The 20264-nt window shown below is 45.3% G+C and overlaps 1 protein-coding gene across 2 annotated transcripts in view; it reads right to left on the reverse strand.

Annotated features, from left to right (window-relative positions):
- Positions 1-20264, reverse strand: part of CACNA2D2 (calcium voltage-gated channel auxiliary subunit alpha2delta 2) — a 2156122-nt gene that overhangs the window by 87434 nt on the left and 2048424 nt on the right. For both annotated transcript variants that reach the window (XM_069644058.1, XM_069644057.1), the window contains 2 exons: positions 15581-15652; positions 443-595 (listed from right to left, as the gene is read on the reverse strand). In XM_069644058.1, the coding sequence (XP_069500159.1) occupies positions 443-595; positions 15581-15652 (225 nt within the window). The remainder of the gene's footprint in view (positions 1-442; positions 596-15580; positions 15653-20264) is intronic.

Consider the following 20264-nt stretch of genomic DNA (forward strand, 5'->3'; position numbering starts at 1 on the left):
TTAATTCCTATGGGATTTGCGTAATTCCTATGGAATTCTTGCAGATCGCCCTTGCTAATGGGTGGCAGATCGCACAGGAATCAATTTTAATTGGCTACTGCAATAGTCAATTGCAGAGGCAATTTTACTTTTTCAAACACAAAGCAGAAAAGTAAGGTGAAAAGGTGAATTCAACTGTGATGTAGGCTTTTATTGACCACGACGTGTTTGAAAGGTTTAAAATTGCACAGAGTGGTACTTTTGCAAGGAAGTACAAAGAGTTCAAGTGGTTCCTTCCATGCAATTTACTATTCAAAGGAAAATGGCTTCCGCAGTGTTCCCCACTTTCCTACTCACACATCTCAAAGTTCTCCTAGCACACTCCGCCAGTGCAGCTCTCAGGCATGGGAGTATATGCAAATCGCCCCATTATATTTATAAATTCACAAGAGTTTCCACCTACCACAAAGACCCCTCGGCCAGCAGCGCCGGGGTGGCTCTCTGTTCTGGGGGCACACACCGATTGGTAGTCATACGATTCCTTTCGCGTGAAGAACGAGTGATTGTAGAGTGCCAGCATGAGGTTGGCATCCACCTCGCTGAAGAAGTACCCCACCTGAAAGAGAAAGGGAGAAGAGGAGTTAGAAGGGCAGCATGGGAAATGGGTGACGAGGAGTGGGGTGAGGAAAGAAGGCGGGAGAAGGTTTTTGTCCTTCAAGAATGTGACCAAAAAAGTAAACATTGAACAGTTTGGGTTAATCACTTCGATATTATCACTTCTGTTCTTAGAGTGATTTGAGGCATCGCATGACGCTTAAAGGCTGCAGCTCCTGTCAGCACCCCTCTGGTCTAGGAAAGTTTGAAGAGGACTCAATGGGCCTCATTATGACTTTGGCGGTGTGCTAACATACAGTGGTAATGCAGGGGTAACAGAGTTACCCTTGCATTACTGCCGCATTACTACACTAACAAACTACAGGTTTGAATTTGCAACCCCTGGGGACTCCTTTGCAACCCCAATTATTTCAATCAAGAACAAAAATGTTTACCCCAAAAAACGGAAGCTCCTGGTGTAGCGAGTGCCCCCGCAGCTCCTGCCACCCCAGGTCTGGAGGTGGGGGAGGTCGCCTAGCCCAGTCCTCACCCATCAGGGGGAAGGCAGAGCCAGACGGCGCTCAATAGAGGTTTGCATTGAAGCTGACTGTTACACATTCAGCTCTAACCCCTTCTCCCTCGGCATCCTCGCTACTCACATACAGGAACCAGGAAGCTCTTGTAGCTTCCTGGTTCCTGTTTGTGAGCAGCACGGAGGAGCCAAGGGTGGCCTGGAAGGATGGACGGAAGCTGCAAGAAAAAGGTAAGAAGGATTTAAAAAAATATGTATTTATATATGATGTGTATTTTGCATGTGTAAAGTGCGTGTCAGATGTATGTATGTGAATGATGGGTGAATGAGAAATGATGTGGTGTCTGTTTTTTAATGTTGTGGCTGTGTGCTTGTGTAAAGAATGCAATGGGTGGAGGTAAGAAAAGGTGTACGAGTGAGTAACTGGTGGGTGAATAAGTATGACTGTGATGGTATGTTTTTGAATGTTCTGAGTGGGTGGGTGTGTGCTTGTGTAGAGAATGCAATGAGTGGATGTAAGAGAAGGTGTGAGTAAGTGACTGGTGGGTGAATGAGTATGAATATGATGGTGTGTTTTTGACTGCTCTGTGTGGGTGGATGTGTGCCTGTATAGTGAATGCAGTGTAAATGAAACTTAGAGGGGATGTATGGGTGAGTGATCAGTGTGTGAAAGGGGATGCATGTGTGCATGTGTGTGATTGGCCCTGGGAGACTGGGGATCACTAGAGCATTTTTGACACATCCTTTATTGACTTTGCATGTTCTACTGGTATATTTAGGCAAAGCCAAGTTCATGTGTGCAATTACCTGGCAGGACTTGCGTTTTGGTGCAGTCAGTCTAGCCATCGCTTACTGTGGGATGACATTTATTACTCTGCATCTTTAAAAAAGCAAACATGATGAGTAGTGTTAACTCGCTAGACTGAGGTTTTGGTGTAGCGGCCTGTATATTTCTTACTGTAGCATATCTTTTTATTAAGTGAGCATCTATGTTGAATCAAGCATCATAAGTGTTCTTATGGGTCTAGACTGGCTTATATTGGAACGAGTTAGGACAGGTTTTCATATTGTGACATGACACTTTGAATGGCCAAACCAATGTGAGTATGTTCTTACATAGGAGTACTGGCATATATTGTCAGAGGCAGATTTGTGCCCAGTGCCAGTAAGGATACCATAAAAAATGTTTTATACTGCCATATATTGCAGGGACTGGCATGATAATGCATTGAGAAAAGCCCTGTGCACTTTTGGTGACTTGCATCTATTGTACTTTTTTCATGATTTATCCAACACTCTACAAAACCAATTGTTAGCCTTTTACCTAAATTATTGGCCTTTTACCCAAATGTCTACAGAAAGTGTGCTGTGTAATGCACCATTTGAACCCATTATTTAAAACATTTTCTCAGGGGAGGGAGAAGAATCCCCCTGACTCTCCCCAACCCATTTTCGTTGGTTCGGACTCCCTCGCTGCCCTCAGTCGCAATCGCATTCTTGTGGCAAATATTTATAAACACCCTCCAAAAAACAATTATTTGTGGACCAGGTGCCGCCCCATTTTCTTTACGCTACGTGAAACATTTAAGCTTTGATTAAAAAACATATTTACTTCTTTGACTTGTGGTAGTGCATGCCCATCCAGTGGCCTAAACATAATGGACATTGCACACACGTGGTGGTCTGGGCCTGCCTGGGCTGTGGCATACCCTGTGCTTTGTTAAGGAGCTTGGGGGAGGCCCACGGCATGGCTAGCAGGGGGCCCCCCAAATGTGTGCTACGCCATTGTCTGACAAAGGGGTAGTGTGCAGTGCGTGCCCTTGAAGTCTGCCAGTGTGTCCCTGGGTGAGAAACAACGCGTGGGCGTTTTATATTTAAAATAACTGCGTGGTGCCATGGATATGTGTGTGCAGCAATGATATTACATTTAATGGTGGGGGCTTTTTAAGTCCTCTGGCACCCAGTATTACGCTTAGGTAATAAAAACGATGGGGGGTCTTGTGTATATTGAAAGAACCTTTCCCAGGTATTATACTTCCAAAGATAACATTATCAGGTGTTCTTCCCTGTGTGCACGCACAACAGTCTAATAGACTTCTTCTGTCGTAGTGGTAGCTGACTCCTACATACATGTATAACTAGGACATTTTGTCAATACTAAATCCTGGCACTGATTTAATTTTCAGGCCTTGCTCATGTGGCATTTTGCTCCTGGGTAAACAGCAGTGTATGCCTCCTCTGGTCGGTGCTTTTTTGGTTTGTTTAAAACAGCAACGTCACAGATAACGAGTACTTCTGTGCCCATTGTTCTATAGAGGTTTCAGAGACTAGCTTTAACCTGTATTAGAGATTCCGGTTACACTGTTACAAATACTGCATTATGTACGTTTTACATGTAGACCCCACATCGAATCTGGAAAATGACATTCCCCAAATGTGTGATCATGGACACATCACGCCTCCCTCTGTGCCTCAGTTCTTAAATCTGACTGAAATGAGAGCACCTGGAAACACGGGTGCTATACGCATCTGAAAATTGGAAGGTTGTTTGCCATCACTTCCCATGATGTCACTTGGGGCGGGGTCAAATGAAATCACTTCCTCTGATGTCATCAGGGGTTAAGGGTCGTGTGAGGGCACTTCCACTACCCCTGGCATTTTGGTGAAATGACGTCCCTGTTTGGAGGTAAGGCAGAGGAACACTACCAGCAGAATCCTGGAGGTAATTCCTCAGCCTACCCACCCAAAACCAGCCAGATTGGCGATACTACCGCCAGAATCCCCATGGAGTCCGGAGTCCAATTAATGGGGACCAACACTGCCTACCACCACATGTAATCTGGAGGTAATACCACTGGTGGTAATACTGCCTGACCAAGTGGTGGTAATGGTAATACTGTTTGGTGGTAGTTCAGAGGTATTATTGCTGAGATACCACCAAACTCGTAATGAGGCCCATGTCTGCTTATAACGCACATACAAACACTACACTTCACATTTAAAATTGCCTGGCAGACCATGGATGTTGCATTTCTGAAGAGAAAACTTGATGCATTGCCATAGGATTCAGCAGCATCATTTTGTTAAATAGCCCCACTTACTTTATTGAATGCCATCTTTAAATGAAACTGTTGTTTTCCAGCATATTTTCACATTGCAAAGTGAATTACACGTTTTATATGGGTACAATCTGATGCTGATGAGGGTTTAATGTAATAATTTTTTTAATAAACATTTCTTTCTCAATTATGACTGCTAAAGTTCTTCTTTCTGAATCATTTTGTTTTGTATTGCTTTCACAGCGCTCTGAAGCATGTTGCTCAGCACTCTATTGCACTTTGTTAGCATGTGGCATGTTACAAATAACCACTTTCTTGAGAAAGAGAGAAATAAGGTGAGAGGGCGAGAGAGAAAGACTGAGCGTGCAAACATAAGAATGAACCTGCGAGACAGCAAAGGAGGGAGGATTCTATTGGCATCAAGGGATGCTTGCGCACCATGCAAGCGGAGGTAATGGAAACATACTGCAGGTCTTCTGAGACAACTTAAACAATAAATGAACATTTAATGAACGGTCTAAAGCAGTCCTGGATTACCAAATAGGCAAAGTAGGCACCGGCTTAGCGGCCCCACTCCTGTTAGGATTGATTTGATCTTGAAAGAAAATGACAATCAAGCTTCCTTATATTGTGTCCAAAAGATAGGAAAAAAATAATCAACTCAAAGAAATGAATACTTTACATTAAAGACTATATAGACAAAATACTGTATCCATGTAATGTACCCTTTACAACTTAAATTACATAACCCAGAGACATTAGATTCACATAACAGTTTGTCTCTTAAAAGCTCATCTTCTGGCAGCTGGCAGTTTGTTAACGTGCAAACTATGTACCTGCAATAACATATTATGGTAGAGAATTAAAAACGTATTAGGAGATAATTTGCAAGGGGGGCCCCATATTTTCGACTGCATAGGGGCCTCAACAGGGTTTAATCCGATGCTGGTTTAAAGCGGGTCATCTTTAAATAAGCCAAACTGTTGTTCATGACATACACTGGATGAAGGAATAGTGAATGCTGTGACTACTTGGAATTATAGGTGGAGCAGCTACCAACTACAGAGACCTATTTCACCATCTGACAGAGAGCTTGTCATTGTCTATGAGGTCACTCTGAACCCTGGCCTGTAGAAGGCTACCGGTTTCTAATTTTATATTGCGTATTCGACTCTAATCCCCGGTGACCTTGGTTCACATAGGGAACCCTACACCACGTAAAAAATAGTCAAACCCAAATGAAGAAAAAGTCCAAAACATGGGATTCAAGGGATCCTAACACTCCCGCCTACCCCCCTTTTTTAATAGTATGCCCCCCCCCAATTGAAGATAAAGCGTACATGGTCTTCTGCCACCCACAACTAACCTCCTTCACCATTAACAACCCTTCCTTGCCAGTATGGCTCCCTGGCAGAGCAGGTGCTGAATGTCTGGGGGTTTGTGAGGGACACATCCTGAGTGTAGTCCTTGATAGAGTGAGCCGCAGTGCTCACAGCAAGAATGGTGGATCGTCCTGCGCAATGAGAGGGAGCCGTGGATTGACGCATTCAGGGCACCGAGCATCAACTTCTCCTCCCTCGTGCCTTAGCAGGCCGAGTAGAGGCAGAAGGAATGCTGCATCTCCCAACAGTGACATCACTTCCGTTCATTATGAATTCCATAATCCACTGCTGATCATACAACTAAAAAAGAGGTGCTTAAAGATGGAGAGTAGAAAGAAAACTTTACACTTTGAGAATTGTGGTAAAGCCATACTACACTACTCATATGGGAATTGAATGCCACTAAGTAAATGATCTTTGAAATCAATGTGACCGTGTGCATGTGCCACAAATTCCCACCTCAGTGAGGCCAAATGCCATGCAGACTTTGTCCTTGGTATTTTCAATGGGAAGTTGACTCGTCATAGGGGAGCAGAGACAGCATCACACTGTTTTGAAGGATTACAAAAACTATATTTTTTAGTGACTAAGAAATGAATTTGTCTCCAATGAACATAGCATGACACGCCCATGCATGCTAATACAAACAGTCGGAGAACATATAAAATATAGAATGACAATCCAAACTATTGAACTGTGTTTAACAAGTTGCTCCTCTATCGTCACCTGGCCTTGCGTGGTCTCTATTTGGCACTCCATTGTATCTAGTCAATTACTGGGCTACTGTGGCACAGTAGTCGATGCACAAGGAAAATAAATTACTTCTCTCTGGTAATGTTTTTTCTGATGGATGTCCCTCCCAAAGATTCCTCATCAGAGAAATATTCTCTCAGCTTCAGACATTTTTTCATCAGCATGAGGTGCTGTGCGATGTCAGCCTCAGGGTCCTTCTACATGCTCCTTCACTGGTGCCGGATGTGACGTCGGCCTAAGTATATATACCTTGCACCATGTCCCATGAGTTTTTATCATTTCTTCTGGGTGGCCAGCAATTTTGGGGAATGAATCATCGTACTAATTTGAAAGTGAGTTCTGTACAAGAGGGGTAGAGTGGGAGGGTGATGAGCATTACCAGAGGTAAGAAACTTGTTAATCTAATGCATGGTGTTCTGCCACAGATGCGTCGTCTTAAATAGACTCCCCCGGTAGTATGTGAATGCAGGAGGAGGGGAAAGCAAATCCAGAGGCCCATGGACAAATTAAGAAATTTTGGAAGGCTGCCGTGCCAAATCAGGCATCCTGGGTCGATAGAGAATCAAGACAGTATTGTTTTGAAAAGGTATATAATGAAGACCAAGTTGCAGTTCAGCATCAACACCACTCTCTGAGGAACCGAAGAGGTCCCCATTCTTCAGACTGGGTGTGTTCTAAGACTTCAAGTACTTCCTTCCCTGTGATGGAGTAACATTGAGCGATGCATAAGACTATCCATCTCGGTAATGTTTGCTTTGTCACAGCTTTTCCCAGTAGACGGCCAGTGCATGCTATGGAATGCACCGCTGTTTTGAAAGCTTTTGTTCTGGAGATGTAAAAATATTGGACCCTTATAGGCTCCAGTCTGTGCAATCTCTCTGCCTCTTTGAATAGGTAAGGGAGGGGATAACATAGAGGAACGTGAATCTTCTAGGAGAGATGGAATTCAGAGAGTACCTTTGGAAGAAAAGTTGGTCGTATTCTAAGAATCACTTTAAGAGAGGACTGTAAATGGGGGTTTGTGGGATAGAGCTTGTAATTCACTAATTCTACGTGGCCAAGTAATTACGTCCAACAATGTTGTCTTCCATGTTAGTAGTTTGACTACAGAGGCTCAAAAGGAGCTCCCATTAAGAAAGTCAGAACAAGATTCAGATCGCAAGCCTGTAGAGTGAAAAGGGAAGGGGGAACATGTCAGGCCTTTGAGAATTTGTATCAGAGCGGGCATTGCCAAGTATGATTTTTTTTCTGGCAAGTGCTTAAAAATTGAGGGCGTAGCCACATACCCTTTCACAGTGGTCACCTGAAGTCCTTGCCAGGAAATATGCAGGAGAAAGGACAGTACTGTAACTGTATTGCATATTCGTACAAAGATTTGTTTGCTTATCTTCTTGCCAAAAGTAACACCTGCATGCCATCCTCAGGAAGGTCTCATACCCTGTGTCTCAACCTATCAGACACCAGGCATGCAGGTTGAGTGTGTTACTCGAGTGAAGAACCAGGCTTTCTGACCGTAATTCTACACTGAGAAAGATGCCATTGAGGGCAGATGTCCATATCCAAAAGGTCTAGGCACCACGTCCTCCTGGGCCATTCTGAGGAAATCAGGATCATAGTTATTCTGAACTTACTTGAACTCCTGAGAACAAGATGAAGGACAGGGATTGGTGGGAATGCATATATCGGTGGATTGTTCCAGTCCACCAGAAACATGTCCCCCAGTGTGCAGAAAATCCCATGATTGGAACAACTCAAAATTGTTGTTGGAACTGGAGGCAAACAGATCTACTTGATTAGTTCATCCAAGGGTGAAGATCTCCGAAAGAAACTTGCTTGCACAACTCCCTTTCCTGAGTGAATGACCCCTACCTGCTCAGGATGCCCACCGTTGTGTACTCCGTCCTGGCTAGACTAACCACCGACAAGGAGATCCAGTTCTGTAACACCTGAGCCAGAGCTGCATTGCCACCCTGCACAGGGGTAGTGACTCCACATCCCCATCCTTTTTGAGGTAGTGCATGGTCACCATATCGTCTGTCATGTAAAGGACAGTTTTCCCCTGTATTGAGGCAACACAAGCCATCATTGCCAGTCTGATGGACTCCAGCTCCAATAAATTTATGTGACATGTTGTCTCTGCCGGGGAGCGTAGCCCACTACCCACCGGCTCATTCAAGCGTGCAGCACAGTCTTTCAAGAAGATATCTGTCACCACAGTCGCCTCTGCCCAAGGTTGCCAAAAAGATTCTCCCGCCATCAAGGTCTCCCTGCAGGGCCACTCCACGAGATCCTGTGAGACCCTGCTCAGGACCTGAAGAAGGTCTGCCATGTTGCCCGAGAACTGACCACTGATATCATAGGGCCCAATGAAGTGACCTCATTCTTAGTTGGACCTGCGGCACCAGGCAAAAATACAGGATGCCATGAGACCCGGAAACCAAAGGAAGTCGAGGGCCAGCATTGTGGGTGTTTGGACATTTTCTGACTATCTGCTGGATGTGAAGAGCCCTGTCCTCAGGAGAGGAAGCCTTCCCTGAGGTGGGGAGTCCAGGACAACTCTGATGAACTGGAGCGTTTTCAAAGGTGTCAAATGGGACTACTTGAAGTTGAGGGGGAAGCCCAGTCTGTGCAAGAGGCGGCAGGTTTTGCTGATTTCCTTTTGAGCCAGCTTCTGTGCCTGGACTCTGTTTAGCCAGACATTAATCCCCCCTCTTCTTCGAGTGGTTGCCACTACTGACTACAACCTGGTAAAGGACCTTGGTGAGGAGATGAGGCCAAAAGCAAGAAGGTGATATTGGTACGGGCAACTGCCACTTACTAAGCTTAGGTACCTTCTGAGTTTGGGATGAAGAGCCACATGAAAGGAAGCCTCCTGGAGGTCAAGTGACATCACCTAACCCTGTAACTCCATTGCCTGGAGGAGCTGCAAGAGTAACCATCTTGAATGTTGCTTTCCTCAGGAATTTGTTCAAGCACCTCAGGTTCAAGATGGGTTGCAGCCCTCTGTCCTTTTTCGGCACCAGGAAGTAGTGCATACACCATCCCTGGTTGCATTGACATGGACACTTGCTCTTTGGTTCCTTTCTCCAGCAGGATTGCAACCTCCAGAAGTAATAGCAGATCTGGTGGCTGAAAAGGCAGTGTAGGCAGAAGCCAATCGGGAGGGAATAGCAAAGGTAGGAGGCAATAGCCTTTGGTCACTACATAGTACAGCCATGTATCCAAAGTAATATAAAACCATTCTTCAGAATTGAGGGCTAACCTTGCTCCCCCTGTTGAGTAATTCAAGAATGCCTCAAAGTTTTTTTAAAGCAGTGGCTGATCCTGGGGTACAGCGGCCACAGCCGTCGCCAGTCCCTTTCCACCTCTGCCTCTTCCTGGTCTAGTGAACTTTATTTGGCCATGCTTCATAGTTGATTGCCCTCTGCCCCTCCGACTGAAGGCAACAAAGTACCAAAAAGGTCTGGCTCTCAAATCCAGCATAGTTGATTGCACTGTCTGTCGGTGCTGCTGCACCTAAGATTTTGCGGCAGCTTTAGATGCGTGGAGCCTTTCCCCACAGCCATCAGCTTTTGGTCCAAATAAGTGGTTGCCACCAAAGGGCATGTCCAGGAGATTTGATTCAACATCTGGGATGAACTCCAACTTTCTTAAACATAAACATCTTCTGAAGACTGAGCCGGTGCTCATAGCTCTTCCAATGTAAATCTTGGCATGCTGTATCTTTTCCGTCTGTGACAAGGTCTTCAAACCCATCGCTTATCTCTCCCTCAGGTATGTGTACTGCTTCCTATGAAATTATTGCCCACAAGGTGTGGGGTTATTTTACTAGGGTGCAGGGCATGTTGATGACCTTAAGGGCCAACGCAAACAGTTTTTTGCAGGGGCGTGATATTTTTTGTCATCCTTATCTGGGGGTAGGGATGGGCAGGCAATCTGGTTCACTCCTGAACTGGCAGCTTGGTCTACCAAACTTTCGTGTCTAGGGTGTCTCAACAAACAATCAGAGTCCATAAATGTCAGTCTGTACTTGTTTACCAACTCTTTACTCAAAGCTGGTCCTGAACATGGTTGTTGCCAAATACCTAGAAGAGGGTACTTCAAGGCTGCATGAAGCAGTAAGACCTGTTCCTTAGGCAGCGCTTAGTCGAGAATATCGGTTGGGTCATACTATGTGACCGGTCTTCTTGGTGGACCCCATCCTAGAGCTTCTTAGACCTTGGATATCAGCCATCTATACAAGGCATTTGAGTGAGCATAATGATATGCATGCATGAGGTCAAGTTCTGGCGACGTGTCGAGCATGCTTGCATCTTTCAGGTCACTAGCCAGGTCTGATAGCTTAGATTCCTCAGATAAAAAACTCTTTGGGAGGGTCTGAATGTATTCATTGAAAGGGCTCAAACCCGACAGGGATCAGGTTCCTTTCTTCATTGAAGGTCGACTGTAAAGACCTTATAAAGTTGGACCCTGGCTCCGGGACATTCTTCAGTGTCGAGGTTGTACTCCACACTGATGGGTCCTTCGAGGTGGACTCTGATGCAGTGCTGAGAGATGATGTAAGGATCAGCAGTGATCAATGCCATTGACACTGCACAGCGGACTTTCAAGGAAGGTATTGACCTGAGCTCTTGAGCATGCAAGAAGAATTGGTTTCAGGATCCCTGCCAGCTTTTGAGGGTGTTTTGGAGTACGATTTCTTCTGAGATTACATTGCCGAAGCTAACGGAGCCACCTTCTTAAATACATGATTCATTCTAATGTAGAAAGGAAGCATAACTGATATCTGTGGGGGGAGAAAGCAGTCAATGAAGAATCTCTGTGGGAACTCTTCTTCAATGACGATGTGTGATGAGAGTCGCTCCTGGCATGTAATATCTTACAATGATTTTTCACTTTTTTGGTCTCTCTCTCGGGATGCCTCGGTCATATTGGAGCTTCTGCCGCCTGAAGATTTTCTCTTCCAAAGAGTGGTAAGCAGCAATTTGGACGCCGAGCGCCAACTGGCCAATTTGGGTGATATTTCCTTGAGAGCCTTCATGGTCATGGCCTAATATGACCTGCAAACTGCAAATTTGTATTTGGTGCCAAAGCACCAAAGGCAAATGCCATGCGAGCTAGTAAGAGGTATCTTCGCTTCGCAGTCTTTGCATCTTTTAAACCCTGAAGGTTTTGGAGTCGACATTTTGAAGAAAACATTGAGGACTTGGTACTATGGGAGAAACAATTGTGTGACGGGTGCAGAGCATGCAGAAAATAGGTACAGAGGTCATGGGTCACAGTGTGGAGATATTGTACTGACGCCAGCATCACTGAGGAAGGAGTGCGTCGAAAGGATCCGACATCACGCCGGCGCACTGTGTTGATGATACTTTTGCATGATCAGCTGAAAATCAAATGAAGCAGCCTCCTTAGTGTGGGTGCAAGATCTCCTGTAGTTTGCACACCTGCCACTATTGCTGACCTGACCATTCCGTGGAAGTCACGAGCTCAGTGGTTATGAAAAGGATTGATTGTGATAACATCTTGCACCTCGCACTGCCTCTGTTCTTAAAACTCCTGAGGGTCTGGGATTAGGGTGTCCGGTCGTATCTGGGGCTGAAAAAGAACTGGTCCCTTTAAGCCGGCCTGAGTTTCACACTCCTTTGGCTCCAAGAGGAGTAGAACATCAGATTCAAGATACTGTGCACAATTCATAAGGCCTTCAAAGGTGCAGACTTGGAGTACGTACACAAACATGCTAGGCTGAAAAGGAGTCTGGGAACAAGCGGTCTCACACCACCCAACTGCCCACATTTATAAGGTCACATAGAGAGGAACACTGCTCAAGATATAAGGTCCTCAAGCTTTGAAACTCTTTGCACCCTATGTACACAATAGTTAAAATTGGCACAAATGTCACACAACGCTATGGCAAGGGTTTTAACCATGTTTTTACCATATGATATGATATGGCATTTATAACACACCTATACACAAGGGAGGAGGAACAAAGGGAAGACAGAGACAACAATCTTACTAGGTCAGGCGTCATTGAGATCGTGCAAGGGAAGGGGGAAGGGAGAGGTGACAGTGCAGTACATGGGCTCGACAGTAAAAAATAAATAGAATAAATAAAAGCAATAAGTAAAAAGGGCTGATCAGAAACCCACAAAACCTTAACCCTCCAGATACATTGGCCAATAGTTATTTTCAAACAATTCTTCGCAGCGTACGACTGAACATTTGCACATAACATCTCTCTCCCCTGTTTGATGGACAGGGCCCTCTACATTCAGAAAATCCTTCAAAACTCTGTGTTTGTCCTCGAGTTGAGGAGAGGCTCAATGCATCTCTAACCCACCCACAAGGCAGACCACTTACTGGATATTATTGCGATGCAAAACTATTAAATAGGCAACCCTTCTGGCTCACTTGGTTGACATGTTCCTCCCTGGTTAAATCTTGATTGATGTAGTCCACTGTGTTTTTACTTTGTATGAAAGTCCTACCAGGGCATTATTCACTTGAACGGGGATACTACATAAAGTTAATTTGGCCATTTTTACCTTTAAAACCAACCAGTTTTTATCATTCAATTATCTAATAGCCAAACCATGTGTATTCAGGGTTGATGAATTAGAAAACATGATTTCCTTTTATTTTAAAAACAGCGGTATCTCTCCGGCCTCGGAGTTAACCCCTACAGTTCGCTCGCCTAGTAGATTGTGCAGTAGACCGCGCAGAGCATGCAGCGGTTTAAGGTTTCTCTTAACAGAGTTGAGAGCGCTACCACTTAAGGGACCTCACTACTAAAGAGAGTTTTGGGGGACAGACATTGGAGACAGATTGTGTGCCTGAATTGTAAAGAAATTCACATAACTACACAAGTACATTAAATGAAACTTCTATTTCCTGTCCCACTATCGTGGACGCGTTCTCGTGGTCCACAGTGTCAACGGAGGCAGACAGGTCGAATATTACTAAGACGCATATGGCCACCGCTAGTAGTAATTGCATGCAGGGGAGTATCCAGCATTGCAAGAGTTGGGGGGGGGGGGCAGGCGAGCCATGACAAAAGTCCTGCTACTTTCCCCCCAAATGCATTGCGCGCAATACCATATGGTCTCATCCGCACCCACAAACCACCCACCCCTGCTCCAATCTACTTTTTTGGTAACATTAGTGGTAGATGGTATTTTAACACATAACAAAAAAGATAAAACCACAGAATCATTACAGCTGCAGGAAACCCACCTATTAAAGCTCCGTCCAGGCGCTCTCGGGCAAAACACATGCAAACCTCCTAATTTGCATATGGATGGCACCAACAGAAGTGACTTCACAGAAAAGGACATCGCAAGGAGCATCGTCAGTCTTTGATACTTGGAGGCACCATGGAAGAGACTTTAGAAGAAGTTGCCCCAAGTAAGCCAAGTGGGAAATAGCTTTCTGGTGCAGCATATCTAAATTGCACTAATGTGCAACTCTATAGTCATGCTTTTTTTTAAATAACAGCATGAAATGTTAACATAAGCTCTGAAATGAATCACAGAGCTGCAGATAAGGCACGGTGTGTTTAAATGATCTGTCCAGGATCACACACTTTGGTCAAATGGCGAAACCGGGATGTGGACAATTTAAGCAACTGAGCACATCTTCACAGATTTAGTTGACATAGATTTTTTAAATTAAAGTTTCCCTTTGCATTTCATGTACTTAAATGATACTTTATTTATAGCAATGGCTTGGAAGCGAAGCACATTACATAAGACATTAGCTTTCATAATAAACTTTACACTATATGCACCATCATAGAAATATATTGAGCACTAGGAGGATGGTAGTCACAATAGCATCAGGCAGATTAATGTTAGCCTAACAAATCCCCCTTGGGTAAAGCCATAGACATTATTTCATGAACCCTGCAGCATTATGCACCCTTCACACAGCTGATCACTCCCTCCCATGTAAATTTCAAAAGGGACACAGGTCCCCGCTAATACCCCCCTCCCTCCCATGAGTGCCTAGTGGCTCACATTAGCTCTCGGAGCTCCTTGGACATTGTCCTGGCAGCGGGACACCTCTCCCGTTTGGAAAGGGTAAGGTGTCCTTCTACCAGGACAATGAGCGAGCTGAGCAGGAATTGCTCAGCACCCATTGTCCTCCCAGCGGGACACCTTTCTCGTTGGGCACCGCCATTGAGGTGCTGAACGGGAGAGGTGTGCCACTGATAAAAGTCCTGGTCAGGCTGTCAAAAGAGCCAGTGGGGAGGCAGCTTGCCCCCTCTACTCCCACCCCCGTTCGGTGCGCTACTTATTGCAGGCTAGTCTATGTGGTGTAAATCCTATTAGACAACCTCATGCCCACAAATGGACCAAAATGATGGCCCAGATGTCCTGAGCCTAGAAAGTGACACAGGTGATGGTGTGGTAGCTGTCTGCAGCTGGGGAGTTTAAGGAAGCATTTTTGTTCAGGAAGTAATTCACCAGAACATTTGATAACTTCTCTGGGGAAACATCTGTAGGCTTAGTCAGTGCAGGCTCCATCTCCAGCAGAGCTACTTGCTAAATGTAAAAAAGAAACTGTCCCATGGCCCATTGGCTAATACTGTTGCGCTGTTATTAACCTTGTAGGCAGTCTGCATTTTGGATCAACTTTACAACATGCCTGTACCTTCAATCACAGTTCATACAATGTACAAGAGGCATCTATCAGTTCGTATGATTGAGTAACCTCACTCTACCAATGGAGAACTAACAGCCATTTGCAATTAAACAGACACTGAGAGAATGGCATGACACTAAGGGAACCTTCCTGTTGTAGTTCATTAAAGCCTTCCAAAGGTTTTAGATGGTTCATAAGGGGATTTCTGCAAGTAAATTCAAAAGGTCAGTCACCTTACATATCTACACTTCTCTGAGGGTCTGAAGTCCCAAATGTGGATGGTGCATAAAGGAGGCCCTGAGATCAAAGGCTGCATATGGTGCTGTGCGGATAAAGTCCAGAGGAGCATCACTGGAAGTAACACAGAAGTCCAGGCGACCACATCGGGGTACCAGAAGTGTCTGAACCCCATTCTGGGGCCTGCTCAGGAGGACTTCAAAGAATGAGAAGAGGAGGAATCTGCAGACGTCCATTCGAAAATAAAGATCCCTTGCTTTTTAAAAATTGTGAAACGGTGTAGGCAAACCATCCCGGTGCAAGTTCTTTTCCTCCACTAATAGAAATCAAACTTTGCCGGGCCACCCGCCTCATGGTCTGCCCACCGAGCACCTCTAGAGTCCCTTCCCGCACCTTACCATGTTCCCGTGACGCAGCTGGTTGGAAAGAACCAGGAATCCACCATCATCAATTAGGAAGCACAGGAGATCCTGAAAGAGACAGCAGAAATGATTAGAGAGTCAACAAGCGCATAAGTGCACGTGCAGACATGATCGCGCTTTTGCAAAGACATCCGCACAACCTCAGACAGATTTTCCATAAAGCAATTCTACAACACAATATCGCTTTCTGATTCACTTTTGTCTCTTGGATCCCTAATTTCACATTCATACAGGTGTTCTATAGCAAGAGGTCCACATGGCCCATATTCCTGGCAGACAAGTTCCCTTTTCTGACTTCAGCAGTTCAATGTCCCTCACCTGTTCCGCTGCCTTGAGCTCTTTGCTAGACAGGCAATCGCTAGGGAGGACGACCAAGGATTCATGCAGTTCTGTTTTGGGATAACTGCTGTAATGACTAAGGTGATGGGGCGAAGTCAAACATCACCTCCTTGTCAGTCTTCCTCATCACAATCCCTACTCTATGAGATGAGTCCTCACCTGTGTTATGCTTGATTTATGCTTGGTTCAAAATGGCGCGGGCGCGCAATGCATTCTGGGAGCGCTCGGAGCCATGTTGGATATTTACTTCACTCCGCAGTGAAAGGCTGCACACATTTTGCTGAAGTCTTAGATTCACAGTGCTGAGACAAGCATGCTTTTTCAAACTTGGAATGCAGTCAAGGCCATTTCTGCTGGGAAAGCTAACGTTGTTATGGCTTGCTACTGTTCTCCGTGGAGTGTGTTTTTAGAGCAGGAAGGCCCTGCGTTCCTTGGGGGGAGCTCTCAATTGACCCAGCTGGCAACCGACGGCTGTTCCTCAAATGCGCAGGTGTAATTCCAGAAGGTTCGAGAATTAACTCCCCTTTGTGGAGTTCCTATATATGCGGAAACCCGGAGGGGGTCAGGTGAGACTTCAGCCAGAGAAGGACGCTCCGTCTGGCCTTTCTGTGAACTGTGGCACTCTCGGCTTGGCTGTCCCCGGGGTCTTCCAGCCGCTTCTGGACGAGATGAGGAATTATATTACGCTCACAGTGATGTATTTCTTTTTGACTTCTTTACTTCTTCTGTGATCTATGTCCATATTAGTTTTATGAGTTATTTCTATGTACTTGTAATCTTTGAATAAATAGCCGTAAAGAGCTGATTATCTTCTAAAGAGTGCGTGGCTGTGAGTTATTGTGTCTGTCTGTTTATGGGTTGAAGTATTTGCTCTATAATTGCATTGGTGATTTATGGTTGTTCTGTGCACTTTTCAGGGGAGGGCAATACATTTTGGCACTGTGAGCAGGGTATTTGTGATGAAGTGTTCCAAATATTCAAGAATCTGTTTGAACATAGATAGGCTTCGGTTACCTTGCAAGCGAAAGTAATTTGGCAGTGAGTGTTGAACTGTGTTAAGCTGTTTTTTTTTTCTCTTTCCTTGCTGGTGTGTGCGTGCTTGTGGGAGTGATTGCAGTGAGAAAAAAATATAGAGATATAAAGAGGTTTTGTACCATTTTGCAGTAATGAATAGTTTGTTCAGGAAAAAGAGTGTTCCCGCTGGTGGTGAATGTTCTGATGTTATCATTCCAGGCTGGACTAAGAGTCCATATGATAAATTGGCTCAAGCATGGGCATGTGGTGCCGGTCTAAGTGAGACTTGGGATCAAGGATTGGGGGATGCCGATCCAGCTGATGTAATTGCATGCTTATAACAAGTTCCAGTAGAACATGGTAAAGAATGTGCGGCATTAGGCAGGAGAGGTTGGGTTCTTTTGCATGCTTATAGGAAAATACATCAAAGGAATTTGGACATAAAAAATGAGGTTTTGCGATTAGAGAGAGAGCTAGCTGCAGAACGGCAGACTGCGTTAATGCAGCAGATTCAAATGAAACTTTTTAAAGATAAGGCCGACACAAATCAGGCGGTGGCCGAGAGGGCAGCAGTCAGAGTAGTTCGTTATAAGTATAGGAAAAGACGGGGAGGGGTCAACAAAAGAAAGGTGTCAACTGTAATCGCTACCGCTGGCGCAGACTGGGATCCGGACAAGTGGGATGGTGATATTTTTGATTCCACCAGTCTAGAAAGTAGTTCTGCAGAAGAGTCTGACCCCAAACCAGAGGTGAAACAGAAAACCGTGGCGGAGAAGCCTGTTAGAAGGCGGCGAGCCGGACCACACCCGCAGAATCCTGGTGGTGGTATGGTGGATTTAACCACTTTTGACGATTACACACAACAGGAGGGTGGGGAAATTATTACCCGTTTGAGGCAAAAATCAGGGGAAGCTTTATTGACATGGATGGTGAGATTGCTAGATGGGGGTGCTGCAGGGTTGTTGGTAGATTCTACTGATTCACCGCGTTTTTTACCCCTGTCAATTGACACCAATGTACAGGAGGTCTTAAGAGCAGGACCGCCCCATGATGCAAATGGTCAAGAAACGCAGGTGTCTTTGTTGCACCTGATAGCCCAAGCATGTAACCGTAAATACCCCATTACCACAGACTGGCCTAGTGAAGAAACGAAGTGGTATGCATTGAGAGAAGAAATTCAAAAAGTCAGAGAGCATGCTATGAAAGAGGCGATTCACATAGAGGCTCCTGATCACATGGGAGCCGTGCCGCTCTCAGTTTCAACTCGCAACATGGTGATTAGAACTGCACCACCCGCATACAAAAGTATCATTATGACTTTGCTCGTAGGTATGACGGGCAAGGCTACGGATGAGGTAGCAGATGCCATTCGGCAACTTGCAGATTTGGGAGAGTGGGACAAGAGTGATAACAAGCCACAGGAGAGAGAGGGGCGCAGTGAGAGAAGAACCGAAGGCAGGAGGCAAGATAGCAGAGACTCCCGAGTGTCCCGAAAAGACATGTTTTTGGCTTTGTTAAAAGATGGTGTGCCACATGAAGAAATTGATGGCATTGAAACCAGAGTAATGTATGAATTATACAAAAAAAGAGGACTTGCGGCCAAAGAGCGCTATAAACAGGTTAAGAAACAAGTAGTCACCACACCACAGGCGGATGCCTCACCTTCCGCTCCTCCTGAGGAAGAACAAGAAGAAGGGTGTATGGGTACACCTTCTCCGTATCAGCCAACATACGCTGACTTGAGAAAGGTGGTGAGTGCAATGCTAGAGGCGGAGTCAAGTCACACTCATTCGAAATTTGACTAGGGCTTCGGCCAAGCTCCGTCAGCGTCTGCCTGCATAAAAGTGGATAGGCGGCCTCATGTTGATGTTAAGATTTTTTGGGGGCCAGGAAATACACAAGGGGTGCGAGCATTGATAGACACCGTGGCGGAGGCCTCTTTGATTCATGGTAATCCGACACGATTTAAAGGCAAACAGTTTACAATGACAGGTTTAGGGGGAAAGGAGACCCCCGCAGTGCAAACGAGAGTGGAGATGAAAATAGGCAATTTAAAGAGGCAGAAATACCAAGTGTTGATTGTCCCGATACCTGAGTATATAATTGGCTTTGACATTTTGGAAGGGCTAACCTTGGGACTTGGCGGTAAAACGTACCAGTTTGGGGTGAGTGCATTGATTAGTACCGCATTACTGTAGGCAAATTGAAGATGCCCCCAGTGCAAGTGCCAATAGCAACCAAGCGGGTAGCAATGAAACAATACCGCATTCCTGGGGGGCACAAAGAAATTTCAGACACCCTCAAAGAGTATGTGGAGGCGGGTGTGTTACGCCCTATCACCACCGCATGGAACAATCCGCTCTGGCCCATTAAAAAGGGGGATGGGTCGTGGAGGATGACGGTGGATTACAGGGAGTTGAATAAACACACTCCTCCCTTAGTGCCCGCAGTCCCAGATGCCATTACCCTGATTGAAAATGTCCAAAAGTTTGAAGGGACTTGGTATGCAGTGATTGATTTAGCTAATGCATTTTTCTCCGTGCCAATTGCTGATGAGTGTCAAGAACAGTTTGCATTTACGTGGGGTGGACGTCAGTACACTTTCACAAGACTACCCATGGGGTACATGCACAGTCCTACTATCTGTCTCCGGCTGGTGGCAGAGCACTTAGACAAGATACTGTGTAAACCTGACATACAAATTTCTCATTACATTGATGACATTTTGATTCAGGGCAAGGATGAGCACAGCGTGCAAAGTCAGTTAGATGTCCTTATGGAAGGATTGAAAAAGGAAGGGTGGCAGATTAATCCGAGTAAAATTCAAGGTCCAGCTGAAACAGTGATATTTCTAGGGATTCAGTGGCATCTTGGGCATCGAGAAATGGTGCCAAAAGCACGACAGAAAATATGTGAATTCACCACTCCAATGAACAAAAAGCAAGCTCAGCAGTTTATAGGACTGTTTGGGTTTTGGAGACAGCACATTCCCCATTTAGGGCAGATATTGGCCCCCCTCTACAAGGTGACACGCAAGAAATATGAGTTTCAGTGGGGGGAAGAGCAGCAGAGAGCCTTTGAGATAGCGAAAGACAGCGCGCAGAAGGTGCTTGATTTATGGCCCTTGAAGGAAGGCGAAGTGGAATTAAATGTGTCTGTGCAAGACAATTATGTTAACTGGAGTGCGTGGCAGAAACAAGACAGGAAACGTGTGCCATTTGGGTTTTGGAGTCGTATGTTGCCCGATGCTGGTAACTCATATACTCCGTTTGAGAAACAATTGCTGGCATTTTATTGGGCTCTTGTT

Source organism: Ambystoma mexicanum, chromosome 2p (assembly GCF_040938575.1).
Source record: "Ambystoma mexicanum isolate Mex_15411 chromosome 2p, UKY_AmexF1_1, whole genome shotgun sequence".
Classification (NCBI taxonomy): domain Eukaryota; kingdom Metazoa; phylum Chordata; class Amphibia; order Caudata; family Ambystomatidae; genus Ambystoma; species Ambystoma mexicanum.